The sequence below is a fragment of the Typha latifolia genome, chromosome 8 (genome assembly GCF_019914945.1).
Source record: "Typha latifolia isolate L0001 chromosome 8, TyphaL0001v2, whole genome shotgun sequence".
Taxonomy (NCBI): domain Eukaryota; kingdom Viridiplantae; phylum Streptophyta; class Magnoliopsida; order Poales; family Typhaceae; genus Typha; species Typha latifolia.
In genome coordinates, this window is record NC_133093.1 from 13025332 (window position 1) to 13045455 (window position 20124).

At 43.4% G+C, this 20124-nt stretch overlaps 5 protein-coding genes across 11 annotated transcripts; 2 read left to right on the plus strand and 3 right to left on the minus strand.

The window, feature by feature from the left end:
- The first annotated feature begins 1150 nt into the window (after window positions 1–1150).
- On the plus strand, window positions 1151–1936 carry LOC140794402 (uncharacterized). Its single transcript, XM_073146413.1, has one exon. It carries the CDS (start codon window positions 1151–1153, stop codon window positions 1934–1936), a length of 786 nt encoding a protein of 261 aa, XP_073002514.1.
- Window positions 1937–3417: 1481 nt separating this feature from the next.
- LOC140793655 (cellulose synthase-like protein D1) lies at window positions 3418–7957 on the plus strand. 2 transcript variants are annotated; one of them, XM_073145287.1, is made up of 4 exons: window positions 3418–3587; window positions 3965–4424; window positions 4540–5018; window positions 5121–7957. In XM_073145287.1, exons 2-4 carry the CDS (start codon window positions 3984–3986, stop codon window positions 7696–7698), a joined length of 3498 nt encoding a protein of 1165 aa, XP_073001388.1. In that variant the 5' UTR covers window positions 3418–3587; window positions 3965–3983; the 3' UTR covers window positions 7699–7957. The 2 variants fall into 2 exon arrangements, with proteins under 2 accessions (XP_073001388.1, XP_073001389.1); XM_073145288.1 differs by lacking the exon at window positions 3418–3587 and having other exon boundaries at window positions 3771–4424.
- LOC140793657 (protein AE7-like) lies at window positions 3912–11093 on the minus strand. 5 transcript variants are annotated; one of them, XR_012110000.1, is made up of 7 exons: window positions 10978–11093; window positions 10615–10813; window positions 9694–9797; window positions 9496–9595; window positions 8553–8598; window positions 8305–8460; window positions 3912–4411 (listed from the first exon to the last, which is right to left on the minus strand). XR_012110000.1 is itself a non-coding variant. In XM_073145291.1 (6 exons), the coding sequence occupies exons 2-6, from the start codon at window positions 10738–10740 to the stop codon at window positions 8360–8362; spliced, it is 477 nt and encodes a 158-aa protein (XP_073001392.1). In that variant the 5' UTR covers window positions 10741–10813; window positions 10978–11093; the 3' UTR covers window positions 8041–8359. The 5 variants fall into 5 exon arrangements, 2 of the variants coding, with proteins under 2 accessions (XP_073001392.1, XP_073001393.1); XR_012109998.1 differs by lacking the exon at window positions 3912–4411 and adding an exon at window positions 5071–7993; XR_012109999.1 differs by lacking the exon at window positions 3912–4411 and adding an exon at window positions 8041–8205.
- A 303-nt stretch (window positions 11094–11396) lies between these two features.
- On the minus strand, window positions 11397–15258 carry LOC140793656 (uncharacterized). 2 transcript variants are annotated; one of them, XM_073145290.1, is made up of 3 exons: window positions 12940–15258; window positions 12024–12131; window positions 11397–11901 (listed from the first exon to the last, which is right to left on the minus strand). In XM_073145290.1, exon 1 carries the CDS (start codon window positions 14994–14996, stop codon window positions 13080–13082), a length of 1917 nt encoding a protein of 638 aa, XP_073001391.1. In that variant the 5' UTR covers window positions 14997–15258; the 3' UTR covers window positions 11397–11901; window positions 12024–12131; window positions 12940–13079. The 2 variants fall into 2 exon arrangements, with proteins under 2 accessions (XP_073001391.1, XP_073001390.1); XM_073145289.1 differs by having other exon boundaries at window positions 11397–12131.
- Window positions 15259–15455: 197 nt separating this feature from the next.
- LOC140793440 (26S proteasome non-ATPase regulatory subunit 13 homolog B-like) lies at window positions 15456–19954 on the minus strand. Its single transcript, XM_073144918.1, has 6 exons — window positions 19588–19954; window positions 18101–18547; window positions 17741–17821; window positions 16891–17087; window positions 16657–16756; window positions 15456–16038 (listed from the first exon to the last, which is right to left on the minus strand). Exons 1-6 carry the CDS (start codon window positions 19732–19734, stop codon window positions 15853–15855), a joined length of 1158 nt encoding a protein of 385 aa, XP_073001019.1. The 5' UTR covers window positions 19735–19954; the 3' UTR covers window positions 15456–15852.
- Window positions 19955–20124: the final 170 nt, after the last annotated feature.

Sequence of the window (20124 nt, forward strand, 5' to 3'; positions counted from 1 at the left end):
GAAGCTTCTGTGACAAATGCCAGCAGCATTCTTGATAGCCTGAGCCGGTATGAACTCATCACCAACCAGAGGGTAAACTACAAAGAAATCGGAGGCGATCGCTAAGCGGGGATCGGGGACGATGAAGGCAGACAGCTTAGCGTCCAACTAGGCTTGCAGGTGGCAGGCATGCCATTCAAATACCTAGGGGTGCTTATCTCAGGCCGGAGAGTGAAGGTGAAGGAGCATCAGGAGCTGGTGGAGCGTATCGGCAGACGGCTTGCGGGCTGGAAAGGGTCGCTCCTTTCCCAAGCAGGCAAGCTAACCCTGATCAACGCCGCGCTGCTTGCGATCCCGGCTTACTGGCTGGGAAGCACGTGGGTGCCGGACGGGGTTCTGGACGAGATAACAAAAAAAGCTCGAAACTTCCTGTGGAAGAATAACGATGGCCACGGCCTTCACCTGATGAACTGGGAGCAGGTGACTACGACGAAGAGCGGGGGGCGGGCGGGAGTCCGCCGTCTAAAAGAGGCTCGAACTGCGCATCCGGGCAAGCCGGTGTTCAAGATGTTAAACAGAGAGCCGCGCCTTGGATCGAATCATGCAGGCCAAGTATGGGATGCTGCACCCATGGTTGATCCCGAAGAGCAAAAATCCATCCTGGATGTGGAGGGCGCTAACAACAACCGCCAGGCAGCTCAGAATGGGCTGCAGAGTTCTGATAGGGAATGGTCGGAACACGAGCGCCGCCTATGACCCCTGGCTGCACGAGATCCCGTGGTGCAGACAGCCGAAGGAATGGGCGAATACAGTCATGGCAGAAAATCTGCGTGTGGTGGATATCACCAACGGTAGGCAATGGTCCTCGGCGAGACTAACTAGGGAGGCCGGAGCTGAGATGGCTTACAAAATAGCAACATTCCCCATGGGTGCCGCCACCAGTGAGGACAGATGGATCTGGTGGCCGCACCCAAGGGGAACCCCTTCGGTTTAAGCCATATACTACTCTCTTCTTCCTCAGAGTGACCAACGATGGGAAGGCTGGAGAAACCTCTGGCGGCTTCCGGTCGCCCCACGGATCAGAGTCTTCTGCTGGAAACTGCTGTGGCGCAGTCTCCCAACGAGGGCTTACCTCCACTATATCCATGTGGGTGCCGAGGAACGATGCGCAATGTGTGGGTTGTTTCCGGAAACGACGGACCACCTCATGTTTACGTGTAGATACAGTCAAGTGGTGTGGGAGCTTCTGCGGTCCAGAGAAGGGGTGGAGGCGGCGTTGATAGACCAAGACTGGATCACGAGAGAGTGGTGTACAACCAAAGAGAATGATCGCCGGATCAAAGGGAAGATAGCCTGCACGCTGTGGGCTTTATGGAAAAGTAGAAACGAAGTGGCCTTTGGCCGGCAGAGGAGGGCGGAGCTAGCAGTGGTCCGATCTGCCGTCGCGATGGCGGAGGAGTATGGGCCCAAGTCAGAAGAGAGGCATGGGAATACAAGGATGAGGAGGAAGCGGTGGGAACCTCCGGACTCGGGTTGGACAAAAGCCAACACAGATGGTTCGTTCAAGCCAGGCGCATACCAAGGAGGTGCAGCGACAATCCTCCGAAATGCTGAAGGTGAGCTAGTCCAAGCGGCATGGGAGCCGTGCCCGAGCGTCTCGGCATTGCAAACCGAGCTCTGGGCTATCAGAATGGCCCTGCAGGTGGCGAGCAGAGAAAGCCGGTTGGTGATAGAATCGGACAGCTCGGAGGCCATCAGATGCATGCAGCAGGTGGACCACTGTCCATGGCGAGTCCGCAATCTGGCGCAGGACTGCGCGGAGCTAGCGAAAGAATTCGTGGAAGTCCGGCTTGCTCACGTAGGGAGGGAAGCCAATGCGGTGGCGGATCAGGCGGCGGCGAAGGCGAGGAGGCCTCGGGCTTCGCTACGCCGAACGGCTAACCCAGGTTCCATCTGAGCTGTGTAATCTGTTACTTGTCGACGCGGCAACGCCTCGACCGTCCATTAATACATAGCTGGTCTCAGCTCTTTGTTTGTCAAAAAAAAAAAAAAATACTATTGCCTATTGGATCAGTGGTTCCTATATAGGAAATTACATTTTATTCTTCTCGTGGTTTGCTCAATTATATAATCAAATATTTAATTTACTAAAGTGTAACAGTTATTTTTTATCATCATATTCCACGCAAATTTAAAAATTGCCGTTAGTGAGAAAATTATAGAGAATTGAATAATTTTGTCTTTAATAGGGATATTCATATTCGACTTTTAGGCTAATTAAATATGATTAAAAAAAATTACACTATAACATTAGCCTCCAAAGTAAAATTAACCTAAGATTGCAGAAACATTTAATGGCCATTTCATCTCCCCAAATTCCAAAACTAAACACTGCTCTCCTAATACAAATGTATTTGTTGTCAAACTAAATAGCACGTATAATAATATAGAGCTGAATTAGTTAGTGGTAATAGTTTTAAAAGAGAAACATAACCAAATGTTGGGTAGTTTGGCAGCCCAAAGTCATGAGAGGCATTACTCCACAATACTCTCCGTCGTGATCCCGACCACTGCTTAATTCGTGCGTGCTGCATACTTGTCAGCACGACTCCCTCGCCACATGGCAAGTTGACATGTCGGTGGACCCTACATAAATCTCACATCGCTCACGCGGTCGAACGAGCTTTAGGACCTTAGCTTTCCTAGAATATTACGAGGTTGCCATCGAAGCTCTCTTAGAGAGAAGAGGTAAATTAAAACAGCGTCGTTAACTCTAGTAGTCATTTTACTTACAAGAGACTCATTAATAAATCACTGTGAACAAATATATAATCTCATTGAGTGCATCATCCAAGTCATCATATTATTTCAAATTTTTAGTTTACAGAGTATGATGCATTTGATTTTTTTATATTATTAAACTTTCATCTAGTCACAGGTTCATAGTACCACCAGTAACACAAATTTGACTCAATCTCATGTTTTACATAACCTTAAATTTATGAGTCATCATTAACAATGCGGATCCCATACCTTATCGGTGCCAGGTTGAGATGAGGTGGATATAAATCCAAAAGCAGCTTCTTAATGACTAAGATTTAACCGTTAAAACGATCAAGCCATCGAGGCAATCCCGTAATTTAAGATCAACTCCAGGGATAACCTCGGCATACTAAGCCGATTACTAACCCGCGCCGTGGACCCACAGTTCACATTGTTCCCACGTCATCTCCCCTCTTTCATGCCACGTGGCGGTTCCCTATATACTCCCCGCCCCTCTCTGCCTTCCTTTCTTCGCATCTTGGAAGCCTCTTCGTCTCCCCTCCGAAGCTTCGCTTAGCAATGGCAATGGCAATAGAGTTCTCTTACTTAGCCTAAGAAAGGTTGGAATTTGGAGACGTTTCTGTTGCTTTGCTATAGCTATCTAAGCAAGCCCTCAAGAACACGATTGGTCTCTCTTGCCTTGAGTCTTCCAGCTCCAGTTTTTCGCCATTAACTCCAGCTAGGCTTTGAACGCTTCAGGGACGGAAACAAAGAGATGGAGAAGAGAGAGTGAATCCATTTTTTTGGTTTCTCTCATTTCTCTCAATATCAACTACAGCTACTCGGTAAGCCTCTGCTTCTGGATTTCTATATAATTCACATCAGCTTAGAAGGCCATGCTCTGATTTGAAGAATACCCAGTTCAGATTCCGCCTTCCGCTGTCCGTGAAGTGAGACTTTTACTAGATTTGCTTCGTCTTTGAATCAGGAAAAGATCACAATTTGCTCCGTTTTCTTGCTTATTTACCCGAAAAAGTTTGCATCTTTTATATTAATTATCACCTCTGCCCCTGTGGTAAGGCATTTACCAGAATGATTTCCTTTCATACATCTTGTGTTTATTAAAAAAAAATATTTGCTCATGAAGAATTACCCATGTCAACTTGGTGTCGTTGAAGAAAACGAATGATCATTTCCTTTATGATTGCAAATAATGTTGCAGAGTATAAGAAGCAGAGGCCATGGCCTCCAAAGGCATCCTCAAGAACACGCAACCATCCCGGATGCCATCCATGTCAAACCAGGGGGGCGGCAAGCAGTCAACTGTGCCGCCGCCTCCTCCCACGGTGGTCTTCGGCCGCCGCACCGATTCCGGTCGCTTCATCAGCTACTCCCGCGACGACCTTGACAGCGAGATCAGCAGCGTGGACTTCCAAGACTACCACGTCCACATCCCCATGACCCCCGACAACCAACCCATGGACGAGCCTATGGACTCGTCTTCCATCACCGCCAAGGTGGAAGAGCACTACGTCTCCAACTCCCTCTTCACCGGCGGATTCAATGCCGTCACCCGCGCACACCTCATGGACAAGGTGCTCGACCCCGGCCCCGGCCACGTACAGATGTCCAACTCCGGCTCCAATGCCATCACTTGCGCCGTCCATGGCTGCGATAACAAGGTCGTGTTAACTCACCATCTTCTCTTCTCTAAAAAATCTTAATTCTACATTGATTTTAAAATCTTGGAATCGACGATAGAGAATGATATGTTTTGATCATTTTAAATTCTAATAGGTTCCCCGCAACAGCCGAGGAATTGACATCGTCCCCTGTGACTGCGACCTCAAGGTTTGCGTCGAATGCTTCCTGGACGCAGTCAAGAGCGGCGGTGGCCTCTGCCCTGGGTGTAAGGAGCCCTACAAGATGACCGAGTGGGACGAGGTGGTCGCAAACTCTAACAATGAGGCGGCGCGTGCTTTGTCTCTGCCGCCGCCCCCTTCGTCAGGCCCAGGGAAGATGGAGAGAAGGCTGTCGCTGGTGAAACAGTCGACAATGAGCCGGAGCGAGACGGGGGATTTCGATCACAACAGGTGGCTGTTTGAGACGAAGGGGACCTATGGGTATGGGAATGCGATATGGCCTGATGAGATTAATGGAGATGATGATGATGGGAGTGGCGGAGGTGGGCATGGGCCCAAGGAGTTGATGAACAAGCCATGGAGGCCACTAACTCGAAAGCTTAAGATTCCGGCGGCCGTCATAAGTCCATACAGGTGTGTGTGTGTGTGTGTGTGTGTGTGTGTGTGTGTGTGGTGATTCACACCATTAAGATGAAAAGATTCCTCTTTATTCTCTTCTTGTTGATTTGTCCACAGGCTCCTCGTCCTCGTCCGCATGGTTGCATTGGGTCTCTTCCTGACATGGCGAATCAAGCATAAGAACGAGGACGCGGTCTGGCTATGGGGGATGTCCATCGTCTGCGAGCTCTGGTTCGCCTTCTCATGGCTGCTCGACCAGCTCCCCAAGCTCTGCCCCGTTAACCGCGCTACCGACCTCTCCGTCCTCAAGGAGAAGTTCGAGACGCCGCGGCCCAACAATCCCACCGGCAAATCCGACCTCCCCGGCGTCGACGTCTTCGTCTCCACGGCTGACCCCGAGAAAGAACCCGTCTTGGTCACCGCCAACACCATCCTCTCCATCCTCGCCGCGGACTACCCCGTCGAGAAGCTCGCCTGCTACGTCTCCGACGACGGCGGCGCGCTCCTCACATTCGAGGCCATGGCGGAGGCGGCGAGCTTCGCGAACTTGTGGATCCCCTTCTGCCGGAAGCACGACATCGAGCCGAGGAACCCCGACAGCTACTTCAGCTTGAAGAGGGATCCTTACAAGAACAAGGTGAAGGCCGACTTCGTCAAGGACCGGAGGAGGGTCAAACGTGAGTTCGACGAGTTCAAGGTTAGGATTAACAGCCTGCCGGATTCCATCCGCCGCCGGTCCGACGCCTACCACGCTCGCGAGGAGATCCAGGCGATGAACAAGCAGCGGGAGAAGAGCGGAGACGAGCCGTTAGAGCCGGTGAAGATACCCAAGGCCACGTGGATGGCCGACGGCACGCACTGGCCCGGCACGTGGCTGCAGCCGTCGCCGGACCACGCCCGCGGTGACCACGCCGGGATAATCCAGGTGATGCTGAAGCCGCCGAGCGACATGCCAATGTACGGCAACGGCAGCGAGAAGTCGCCGATCGACTTCAAGGACGTCGATGTCCGGCTGCCGATGTTGGTCTACATGTCACGTGAGAAGCGCCCGGGATACGACCACAACAAGAAGGCCGGCGCCATGAACGCGCTCGTCCGAGCTTCCGCGATCATGTCGAACGGACCCTTCATGCTTAACCTCGATTGCGATCACTATATCTACAATTCTCAGGCTCTCCGCGAGGGGATGTGCTTCATGATGGACCGCGGCGGCGACCGCCTCTGCTACGTTCAGTTCCCGCAGCGGTTCGAAGGCATCGACCCCTCCGACCGCTACGCCAACCACAACACTGTCTTCTTCGACGTCAACATGCGCGCCCTCGACGGACTCATGGGCCCCGTCTACGTCGGCACGGGTTGCCTCTTCCGCCGCGTCGCGCTCTACGGCTTCGACCCTCCTCGCGCAAAAGACCACTCCCCGGGATGCTGCAGCTGCTGCTTGCCCCGCCGCCGCAACAAGTCCTCCGCCGCTGCCGCCGCCGACTCGGAGGAGACCCGCGCGCTTCGCATGGGCGACTTCGACGAAGACGACATGAATTTGGCAACATTTCCGAAAAAATTTGGCAATTCGAGCTTCTTGATTGATTCGATCCCCGTCGCCGAGTTCCAGGGGCGGCCTCTCGCCGATCACCCGTCGGTGAAGAACGGTAGGCCGCCGGGTGCGTTGACCATCCCGAGAGAGATTCTGGATGCATCCATAGTAGCGGAGGCGATCAGTGTGATATCTTGCTGGTACGAAGAGAAGACGGAGTGGGGGCAGAGAGTGGGGTGGATCTATGGCTCCGTAACAGAGGACGTGGTCACCGGCTACCGGATGCACAACCGGGGTTGGAAGTCCGTCTACTGCGTCACCCAACGCGACGCCTTCCGTGGAACGGCGCCAATTAACCTCACCGACCGGCTGCACCAGGTTCTCCGGTGGGCCACCGGCTCCGTCGAGATCTTCTTCTCGCGGAACAATGCGCTGCTGGCCAGCTCCAAGATGAAGATCCTGCAGCGCATCGCCTACCTCAACGTCGGCATCTACCCCTTCACCTCCATCTTCCTCATCGTCTATTGCTTCCTCCCGGCCCTCTCGCTCTTCTCCGGCCAGTTCATCGTCCAAACGCTCAACGTCACCTTCCTCACCTACCTCCTCCTCATCACCGTCACGCTCATGCTGCTCGCCGTGCTCGAGATCAAGTGGTCGGGCATCGAGCTCGAAGAATGGTGGCGAAACGAGCAGTTCTGGCTCATCGGCGGCACCAGCGCCCACCTCGCCGCCGTGGTGCAAGGGCTGCTTAAAGTGATAGCCGGCATTGAGATCTCATTCACGCTCACATCCAAGTCCTTGGGAGACGACGTCGACGACGAGTTCGCCGAACTGTACGTCGTGAAATGGACTTCGCTGATGATACCGCCGCTGACCATCATCATGATCAATCTGATCGCCATCGCCGTCGGGTTCAGCCGGACTATATACAGCACCATACCTCAGTGGAGCAAGCTCTTGGGTGGCGTTTTCTTTAGCTTCTGGGTGTTGGCTCATCTCTATCCCTTTGCAAAAGGTCTCATGGGGAGGAGAGGGAGGACGCCCACCATTGTCTACGTCTGGTCGGGGCTGGTGGCCATCACTATATCGCTGCTATGGGTTGCAATCAAGCCTCCTTCCGCGAATGCGGCATCGCAGATTGGTGGCTCCTTCACATTCCCTTGATTCCTTTCCATATCCCTCATGCCTGATGAAATATATACTACTACCAAATTGTATCTCATTGATGCATGAGTAAGTTGGGTTCTTTCTCAAAACCTTCCTCTGCTTCTTTACTAGGAGTCGCTCTGTAGCTTTTGTCACCCTTTGAGGGGTATGCTTCCCAATTTTTCTCCTTTAGATCTTTGTTGTAACAAATTTGTATTTGGATTGTTTAGAGATCAAACAAACGCTGTGTCTAAGAAAGGCGATCATATTCATAATGCTTCTTATCGTGCCAATACTTCCGCAACAATGATTTCTGAATAAAACATAAAGCAAAGTGATCATCACAGTTATGATCAGATAGATACAACAACTCTGGCTATATTTATTCATTTAATCATCATGAAATGCACCCGTCCACAGAAATCAACAGCTGCCATTGTACAACAACTGTGGCGATATTTGCTTCCGCATCGATTTACTAATTTCTACATCTTTCTACTGTAAGTTCCAAAACAAACGCAATACCTGTAGTGTAACTATTTTCAAATGACAAAAGGCCAAGGATAACAAATGGCTGCACCTAAAGCTAGGGTCGAGCAAAGTGGAAAACCATTCTTACACAACCTTGTGCTATACTGGGAAAAGCCCATGATCCGCTGCAATCTGATAGAGAAAAGCATCAATCGAACGTGGGTGATAAGCACTCCTCGACCATTTCCAACAGATTGGGATTTTCCAAAGCTGCTGCAACACGTTCCTTGTCATTTAATTGCTTATTGACTGCAAGAGCGGAATGGAAAGATTTTAGAACTTTATATAAGAAAAGGCTGGAATTGGTATTACGGCAGTAAAAAAACGAAATGAGACAATACCGGCAGCTTCAGTTGCATGTGTCCCAGGTGCCACTTTGATATCCACCTACAGAAAATGGAGAGGGGATTAGAAAGAAAAAACTACTCGATCCACGTAGCTACAGTATAAGTGATGGTTGGAAGCCACTTAAGTGCAAAGAAAAAGATACTTTATAGATGAAGGATAAAATATCACAATCCATCATTAAAATGTAATGATGAAGCTAAGACGACGAATCAATTGCTCAAGAGTTTATAAGAGACTTACTACTGGTTTCACAACATTGTCATATCTATGACCTCTTTTACATACTAATTTCACTGATAGATACTCCACAACCTTTTACCAGGGAGATCTATGTAATCCTAATATCAATTCATGAAGAGACAGACATGTGCATACTCTGGTCACACACCAGATGATAACAAGGTAAACTTCATATATTGCTATACTTAAAAACATCAAAGCTGGAACAAGATAAATACAATGCTTTCCACAGTCAAATCTCATCTGACAACATCACAACAGCTATATGCAGAAGTACAGAATTAAATAAGGACCCATAAAAGATACAGTCCCCTACCTTCCAAAATCAATTTGCAATAGAGGAGAACAGATTGTTAATATTTGAAATGATAGACAAAAAAGAAACTCATCAAATAACTTGTCCCGCAAAGAGTCTAGCTTTATAGTTTCAAAGCCCTCCATTGCAGCTTGAAGACTAGCTCATCCAAGTATAGTATATGAAATTATTTCACCCACCAGAGAGAAGCATTAATGGTCGTTGTTCGTCTGCTGTAGCTAATCAATATTCATGTCATGGAAATACATGAAATCATACTTTCTAGCTTGTACTCATAAGAGTTCTGCAACTTGCTAGCTTCTATTGTTACAAGTGGTTACATATGATTTCGACAAAATTTGAGATAATAGAATATATATACATACTCCTGCTCAGCCTACCTTGTAACGAGAGGGAAGACTGCGCAATAGTTTTACACGTATGCAAAGTCCAATAACAGTTGCCATACTGCAGTGCTCCACTGTTGGAGTAAAAATGACCCTACATGAAATTAAGATAGTGGTCAAGCATGGCATTACTGCACCATATTACAAGATGTCACAGAAGCTCTATTAAAAAATAGTAGGATGTTTACGTACCTAACATGACTCTGCTTGTTGTTGAGTTCAATAGAATCTTCTGTCACCACCTTCAACTCTTCCAGTGAATATGGGTGTTCTGGGTCCTTTATATCTCTAATATGATTTATGAATATTAAGGAATAAAAAAACATCACATAATTTTGAAGAAGATGAAGTCATTATATAATGTGGCAAGCAACTTCATCAATGAGAAAGAGAATATGACCTCAAGAACAATATTTGGACTGATGTTGTACCATAAACTTGATCAAAATTGTTGTTGAACATTCTCAGACCTAAAACTCTCCCACAATCATGACACGGTTAGCAAGTCATAAACCAGCTTGATTATACCCCAAAAACCATTCTCCCTAAGTTACTGTACATCTATTACATATTCACATTACTACCTCATTCATCTTTGTCATTTTAAACTCTTTTTTGTTTTACCATATCGAACAACAATATTTACCGGAATGTGGTCAAATAAAGAGCACAACTATTTTGCAATAGTAGCTAGTCCTAACAAAGAAAACAGAACACATAAACGTTGCTTATTTTTAAAATGCAAAGCATTATCAATGGAGAGTTGTTATAATCATTCCAGAAAGAGGAGAAACTGGTCTAAAGATGATAGTAAGTAAACTAATAATTCCACATAAACCCACCAAATCAGACGAAAGACAATCTAGTAGAGGGCATATTTAGACCAGAGAGATAGTTCTTCATCTAGCCGATATGCCAAAAAATAACTTCAATCAAAGGCCTCTCAGAAAAATATTTCTTCTTCCAGTATTAACATAGTTATATCAACCAGCCCACATACTCAAGACAGATAATTGACGATATCTAGTGTGAAAATAACTCTTGAAATAAGAAAAAGAAATGAAAAGGAAAGTTAGAGCATGTAAAGAAATGAAATTTATGTAATAAAAGGATATCAAAAATTTCTTGCTGATCTATTAGCTCTTCCGCATATTCATCCGTAACAGTTTGTACACTCCGAACGCGTCGTTCTTTCTTCTCATACACCACAGGGTTAGCATTTATCAGCCCAACAACCATCTTTTCTTTTCTCTTTGATCTTTTTAATAACTTTGAGAGAAGCAGGTGAATACAAAAACCTCCTCCACTCTTCCTGCGAAAAAGATGTTAGGGAAAACAAAAATCAGAAGAAAATACCAACGAAAAAGTGAATAGAAGAACTTAAAATGGAAAAATTAGTTTTATTCGAAGACGAGATTAACATATCGTACGTATAGGAACCCTAAAGAAAGGAAATAATAGGAGAATAGAAGGAACCTTACAAACCCTAGCTGATGCGAGCGCAGCGAGGTAGACGAAGCCAAAAAACGGAACGGAAAAGAAAAACGCCTGCTTTCTACGCCGCCTAGTGTTGGGGAAAACCGAACAACGAAATAATAGCTCGGTATCGGATCAAATAGAAGTATACCGGGTCTGGACATCCGATCCGAAGTCTGCTATCGGGTTGGGCTACTCGGTTGCTCATGGGCTGAGCCAGGCCAGTTTTGAACCAAGGTATGGGCCGGGCTGAAGAAGGTAGTTGAACGAGAAAGAATAGAAAATAAGAGAAATTTACAAATAACGCCTTATATCTAGACTATATTACAAATAAAGCCCCATTTTTTTATTTCTCTTAGTTGGTCCCATTTTTAATGAAAAAAAAAGGATCAATGCAAATTATCTTATATACCCCTTAATTTACAAAGGATGAAAATTATTTCCAATAATTAAATGGTTTGCATCTAATCATTGCTCATTTGCTCTAAGCCACACTTTCGAATAAATATAAGAGTTTTTTCTTTCAAAGAAAAAAAAAATGGAACCCACCTAAAGGAGTTAAAATTCTAAGGCATTAAAAAATTCCCACAGAGATGATACATGCTCTTCGCCACTCTGAATTCCACCAATTTTGGTGTCACAACGGCAGCAAAATTATTCTGAGAAAACAACAATAACTCAACCAGCTCCCGTATCTTCAACAGCTTCTTCATTGAGATGGGAACCTCCGGCTTAATCAACAAAAGGGGCTGGAACTTTCCTCAGCAGCTTCAAACTTTCGTGCGTGGAATTACACACCCATGCAATTTTGACTGTTAGCTTCAAAATTCCATCACACTTCCTCCAGGAAGTTAGATCGAGTAGCATCACAAATATTTCAAAAGCCTTTGGGATCACAAACTTCCTCAAATCTTGAGCAGATTTCTGGAAAGAAATTGAAGGAATTTTTTCATGTACGTCAAAAGAATCGGTGCCAAGTGCTTGCGAAAGTATACATATTTTCTGCTAATTTCCCAACACAAACTTATGTGAGCGTATGTTCAAACCTGCATAGCATTCATGGGTGCAGCTAACCAAAAATTATTGCAACATGCTGCTAATTCTCAACGGGCTGAACCATGTTTACAGAGTCCCGGAAAATTTCAGTCGGGAACCTGTTAAAGAAAAAGGGAACTAAGTTTAGCCATCCATGCAGTTCAAGGATATATGGACAACACTTATTCACTGCATACTGACAATTATGAAATCAATCATTCTTCTAAATCACAATATGATCTAAAATAATATCATGACGGCCTCATATAACATCAAAATATCCAAACAAAAAAATAGTTCACATCAGGAATTAACTGAAACAGATTTTACCCAAGACTTTATCCCTCCTTTTCCTTCTCGAAAATACTGCAAAGCTATTTATAATAGTCTGCACAATTAACAAATTGAAAACAAACACTCTTGAACAGAGTAAGGCAATGAAATTAAAAGGAGGAGATGAATATTAACAACATGAAAATTGACATGTGAAATCAAGTAAAGTTTGTTTCAATTTTGCATGAATGAAAAGCAAGATATTCTCTGCTTAACATGCCTTTATAGGTAATTTACACACTAACACCATGTTTAAACTGACATCTAGCTTTATATCTCAATGATCTCATGCATTTACAAATTACCACTGAGTACTAAAATAGAAAATACCAAATAATGACGAGTACAAATGTTAATAGAACAGCAGGTAAAGTAGCAGCAAATGCAGCATATATATTATTATGAAGGCATATTTCCATAGTAAATCAAACACAAGTGTTGGTTACAACAGTCACAAGCACGCAGGTAAAAAAAATTAGCATGAAATACAGTCATAGAAGAAACAAGTATCAAATTGTTAATGTTGAAAAATGATGTTTTATTCTATATGGGGTAGAACCAAAAGCAGGACAAGAGAAGGTATCAGAATTATACCTCCGGATAGCTCTCTGGCTGCAAAACAATAGCAGCATAACATGAGCAATTTCATCCAGCATCCATCGACCAAGATCCAAATTACCGATATAAAAGTGTAAGGTTAATGGATTTCTTTTACCAACAATATAGAAAATTGCCTAATTACTGGTGCACAGGAGGAAATCATCGGATGAATCAGAACCAGAAGTTTTGACAATATTTTCCTCCTTAAAATGATATGTCCGTTGTGGATACAAATCAAAATTTTCAATGAAGAAGATGCCGAGATCTCGAGAAAGCAATGAGTAAGTGTCTGCATTAGGTTTTATTCCCAGTTCAAGCATTTTCTTGAACAAAAGGGAAGCTGAACTAACACGATGCAATTTAATCAACAAAACAACTATAGTGTTGAATGAGAAGCTGTCCATCTCGACTTCAGCAAATTCCATATCTTTTAGTAATTGCTTGACTGCCTCTATATCGCGAGTCTTACAAAGGCCACGAAGCATCACATTATATGTACAAGTATTGGGAACAACACCAAACTGTTTCATCTGGTCAAACAAATTGCAAGCCTCTTCAGACATTCCAGCCAGAAAAAGCCCATGTATAGCAATAGTATAACACACAACATCAAGACGATAATTCTCAGAAACAGCTTTTCTGAACAGCCTAATGGCCACGTAATATTTTCCTCTTTTAATCAATCCATTGAGAATTGTCGTATGAACATAAGCATCCAAATTAGGATTATTCACAACAATAGCATGGTAGACATGAATTGCACAGTCGATTCTTCCCAACCAGAAGAGAGCATTCAATAATCCAACATAACTATAGCTGTCAGGGATGATTCCATTCTCAACCATATCAAAGTAAAACCCTACTGCATGAGATGGAAAACCAGCCTTACATAAAATATTCAGTATGGAATTACAAGCCACAAGATCAAAAGGCGCATTGATCCTTGGAACTAGCTTAGAAAGCAATCTCATATTTCCAGATGAGCATAATATAGACATCAAAGTAGATAGAGTAAAGGAATCTGGCTGTAGTTTCCTTTCATATAGACCAAAGAAAACATTGATTGCATCGTCATATCTTCTATCTTTAGACAAGCAATCCATCAAAACATTAAAAAGGATCAGGTCAGGAGTGCACTTACTAGATAGCATACAATCCAATAGCCCAACAACCTTATCCTGCCTCTGAGCTCGAAAAAGTCCCTTAATAACAGAGGTATAAGTTACAACAGTGGGTGAACACCCAGAATATACCATATTTTGTAACAATATAATAGCTGCATCAACTCTCCCAATTTGACATTGACAGTCAATCAAAATTGTCCATATGATCACCGTGAGCTGCTTACCGGATACAATCATGAAAGCTAACACTTGCAGCAACTCTGAAAACCTACCGACTTTTCTACAACAATCAAGAATAGATGTAAAAGACCCAGTATTTGGGTGAAATCCTCTCTTTATCATTTCCCTGAAAATATATCGAACTCTCAGCCAATCGCCTAACTTGCAAAGGTTACTTAATGCTATGTTGTATGTAAGAAAATTTGGGAGGTCTGTATCACTAAGAAACTTCATAGCTGCATCGACATGACCAACCCTGAACAGAACATCAAGAATCACATTCCGAGCAAAGGTGTTGGGCACAAAATTCCGCCTACCCATTTCATCGAATGCTTCGAGAGCAGACCTGTACAAGTTCCCGCGCCAATATATCCTAAGCAAAACCAAGAAAGTCTGTGCCTTTATGGAACAGCCGGCACTCTCCAAGTCACAAACGATCCCTGAAACAGACCCAAAGCGATTTGTGAGCCGGCAGACGATGGGGATCATCCGTTCAAAGGAGCGGGAGTCATGGAAGTAATTCCGCTGACGAGCGCACCACAGGAAAAAGCTCAGAGCAATGGTATCCGATCCGCAGTTTGAAACGGTGGAGTCAACAATTTCAGGCGAGAGAGAAAGTTGTAATTTTTCGAAGGATTTAGCACTTGGGTTTCTCAGCGTATTGAGCGTCCGGTCCCAGGAGAAAGTAAACAACTTCCTCCATCTCATAGCATCTAGGGTTTACAACGAGAATAAAGGACAATTTTTTCTGAGATGAAGAAGCGAGCGGCAGCGATGGAGTTTTGGGAACAAAATTTACAGAATGAGATCGGAAACAGAGCATTGCAAACCAAGGAAAAGGGTTTGAGTGGAGAGGGGGAAAAGAGGAGCGAAACGTATTTGCTGTAGTCTCCCAAAAACCCAGAACCCTAGAAGCGAGAGAAGCCGGAGGTCCTACGATAGAAACTTTAGGCGATTTATCGTGCCGACGTAGAACATAGCGCATATGGAATGGTAATAATTAATTGGAGATTAACTGTTTAAATAAAACCAGAACAAATATATCTCCACATCTAATGCTAACCCACATTAATCACTGCTTATCAGAGACTATTAACTCATTGACGAGTACCATCAGAGCCTTGTCAATTGAGTGCCATGGAAAAAATTATTAAGTCCATCGTACCATGGGGGAAAGAGAAAAATAGAACGACTACTCCAATTTAATGAACTACAAATAGTCTAATTCGAGCTCCTTACAATTCTCAGAACATACGAACAGAAGAAAACGAGAAGCATTTTCTTGCTTACATGTTCCACATACATTAAATCAAACAGATGAAATAAACTCTAAACATTCTCTACCATGAAACAATGGGTCCTTGGTGTCTTCTTGGTTTTGAAACTTGCTCAAAATTTGAAAATAGACCTCCCTGCATAGAATTACATCCTTTGAACACTAAAATTGAGGTCATAGACAATAAGGACCCAAAGCAGAGCTGCTGCAGTCGTTCCTAATTGTGCTATTTTTTTTTCTGCTAACGTTGCCGACGCCATCTTGTAAAAGAGGACAAGCCAAAATGAATTACGTGGCCACTAGATCAGGTGTCTCTGCTTCGACCGACAACAACGCCGAACGCACCTTTCCAACCCAAGTATCCAGCCGATCACGCAAGGATTTGATTTGTGGCACACCCAATACCCTGGGTTGCACCCAGGAGACATAAACTGTGCCTTCTACTTGATCAATTATTCCTTCTATAAGATGAACCTGTAGAAGAGAGATAAGGCATAGAATCAGTTTGGTCATGTGGGAAAACTCCAAACCTGAATAGCTTCTTCCATTTCTGGAATCAGACATCTCCACCTCAATTTGTAACTAGAAAAGTTAATCAATATTTTTAAAGAAAAAGTTGCCAATGCATAGTCTTTGCATAACAACACGCACAAACAGTTTGTTATTTAATTAAGTAATGCAGCTACGTAAATGAAATTAAGAAAAAGATGTACGTCATGCAGACTTTTCCCCCTCCCAACCCAAGTGGTTTCCTCTTGTGAAGCTCAACGGAAACAATTGTCCCACTCCCTCTATCCTAGAAATTTATTAGTTTTATAGGTATGGCCACTCAGTTCATCTCAGTGTCTTGTGGTTCCCGTCATCTTATCTTTCATCGCATTAACATGGCAACTTTATATATTTGACTGTCTCCTCAATACAATCTCATGTAATCCCACCAAGTTAGAAATCGCAAATTACTTTGGACAGAAGAATTCAGAATCAACTTCTGCTCATCCAACCATATAACTAACTTAGCCCACGATGTGATTATAAATACTAGACAGAAATTTCTTTCCAGAAAATTCATAGCAAACTTTAATCTCAACTTACCGAGAGGCTCTTCATAAGAAGATATTCCACATCTTCGATGGACAGCTTAGTTCGTTCAGCTATAATACTTAGAGGAATAGTTCGATCTTCAGATGGCCGACTGCAAGGCGACATCAAAAGCAACATTGGTTGAGTATATACAGGAAGTAAGATAAGTGAACACCAGGACAGTAGATCAGATGATTAATATAACATCATAACATTTTATACAGCCTAAGTAGCCGGATATATTACCTAAATATTATCTCCATCAAACAAAGGATGTTAATCTTTTCAAGTAGCTTTCTCTCATTTTGCACCAAAGCTGGCTGTGCAGTCAAAGCAGCATTGTGCACCTGACAGAGTTCTTGATAGCGAGTAAGATTTCCACTGTTGAATGCTTGAAGTATGTGGTAGACCCACTCCACTTTTGTTCCAAGAAGACTATTGATCTACATTATATCATTAAAAGACTTAACATTTAAAAATGAAATCAGCCTTCCAAAAAGTAAAATTGAAGACTTGCTACCTAAAATATGAAAGTTAGCTTCACACAAGTATACTTGACTTGTCGGATTAGTTGGACGGAGCACTCAAAAGTTGTTATAAAACTTGTCTAGCAGAATAAAGATCCCATCCAGAAAATCCAGTACAGGTATAGTACAAGCCAGTGCAACTAAGTTATACCTCAAGTTATTGCCCTCACCAGAAAAAATTGCGACAAATTGCAAAGGAAAAAAAATCTTGAAACCATTTGTTTGAACAAGCACATCAAATGATGATGATTATAGCTTCCTATCAAAATAATAATCCAGATAGAGAGACATGAACACTAATTTATTATGCCATCTTGATAATGAATCACATAACTGAAAGATGACTTTAATTTCTCAGGTAGTAAATCAATAAATTTTAAAACAGCACATCAGATCAAGATCAATCATGTCTAATGATTCTTAGACAAGTATTATCAATCTAACCTAACATTAATCAACTAGATAGTATGTATCCAATTATTAAAAACGTGATCTTAATAAATTTCAGAAAAACAACACTTTTGTACTTTTGAAAAAAATCAAGTGCTCACTCTAGAATTTCCACTTACAATTGGATGGGCTAGCAATTCCCCAAAGTTATAGATATTGTCACCCAACAAAGCAGCAAGAGAAAGGTCAAATGCCAAGTCCTGGAACATGATAGCACCACATAGATTAGTGAAATATAAAAAAACAATTGGTCAAGCATTATTTAGACAAAAGGAAAAACCTTTGGCATTGATACAGTATCTGCAACGGAAACCAGTTGCATTTACTTAAAGGTAAAGGTATATAATTTTTTTTGGGCAAGAATGAAACTAAAGTTACAACCTAATAGATCAGCATTAAGTGAATCATATCATACACAAGCTGAGACAGTTCATTTATTCTGCTTCTAGATAAAATAGTTGAGAAGATCAACAGTGTACCAGCTTGAATGACTCAGAAATTGAGTCCACCGTCGTGTATGCAAGATAAAGAAGAGCACTCTTGTAAAACTCAGCAAAATCTTGCCGAGACTTATAATACTGAGAGGATATCCAATAGTAGCTAGCATGAACTGAAGGATCAACATCAGTCATGCCATCTAGAGTGGTTTTCCCTTCATCCAACAATTTCTTACACTCCTTCTGATTTCCTTTCTCAAGATTAAAGGCTGCTATTTGCATCTTCACATATAGAATAGGCTCCTCAATCCGCATCTCCCGTGTATCACGCAACTTACCAGCTACACCCTCAAGATAGCTAATTGCAGCTTCTTTTTCTGCATATTGACGCGATACTATCACCGCAAAATGAGCAAGCTTCAGTAGATTGATCTTTGTCTCGAAGTCTGAGATGAAATTATTATATAATTGGATGAGGGCATCGCCAGCCTGAAAGGAAAATAGCATTTACATAAAAAGACTCTCCAACATAATCACAGGCAGTAATGCCCAAGAAAAAAGGAGAGCACATCCATGTGCAGCCAAAACAATATAGTAACACTTCGGTAAGTTTAACATTAAACTTGATTACATAATGCAATATTAATATCCTAAATTTCTAGCATAGAATACAGATGCAAGGTAAACACCTACGCAGTGGGGTTGCCCACGGAGATAGAAGGGAGCTGCGGTGTAGGGAGAGCACAATAGTTTTGGTATGATGCCTTCTCTTCCTCCCTTCCTCACTTATATTTCTACTCCAATATCTGATCTTTACCCCAAACTACTTTCTTGGATTTCAATCATTCATTTATGATCTTTCAAATTCCTACTCACTAGGTGATACTTAAATATCCATCAAGGAACTGAAATGAATTTTTTGATGTAGGCAATAAACTCGATACATTCATTTGCATAAAATTTCATGCAGTCCAGAACTCCAAATACTTTACTCCATCTAGCATCAATTCTCGTCATATCAGGTATGTGCAGGCTCGCACATGGCCAGATCACTCCACTTGACCAGACGATAATAGAACTTTTCACAAAGATAAAAATGATGGCTCTGAAGCACTCTACGTCCATGTGGAATTTCTCCTTTTCTACATAAGATCTAAAGGTAAAATCCGAATATTTTCACCAGGTGAAAGTACGGAACCATTTCTTGTGGATTCCACTAAAAGAAAGCCGTTAGGTTTAAACTTTCTGCGAGAACATTAACTAAATGTTTTCCCACTGCCGGCCGCCTGTTATTTTCTCACTGCACTCAAAATCTGCAGCCTCGACCTAATTAGAGCTCTAGATGACTATTTCTCGCATGGACCAGAGACACCCCACCGTCTACATCTAAAAAACAAGGAGATCCAAATAAAACGCGCCAAAAAACCGAAAATTTCTCAACGGCTAACAAGTAAACCGCTACAAAGAGGACAATTTAGACATGAATAGATAAAAATCTTGACGAAATCGGGGAGGAAGAAGAGGCCGACCTGAACGACAGCAAGGGCCACGAACTGCTCGAGCTTGAGGGTGAGCTGGTGCCATAGCTTCCTCTGGTAGAGATCCGCGAGGGCGTTGTACCAATCGGCGAGCTCCGGATGCGATTCCCGCTGGGACTCAAGGAATTGGAGCGCCATAGAATGACCGATCTACCGCACAGCGCTCCCAAATGCGAAGAAGAAGAGAAGACAAGAGTGCCACGTTCGAGATCCCTAAAACCCTAGCTTTGCCTCACGATAGAGTATACTTTCCTTGCATCGCAAGGGAGGCACCTTTAAACGGTTCGATTTATCCATCCACCAGTTGCTGGACACGTGCGCTGTACCTGATCGGTAGAAGATGGACGGCCGTTGTTCCGCCTTGTTTCCAAAATGACCCTACTTATAAACTTGTTTACCCTTTTGGTTCACCCACTTTTTAATCAAAAAGGCTCTGTTTTGATAAGCTAAGCTATATGATCATAAGTTGCTCAAAGATCAAAGAATTGTTGAATAGTCTAGAGTTATTAAAAAATAATAAATACTTTT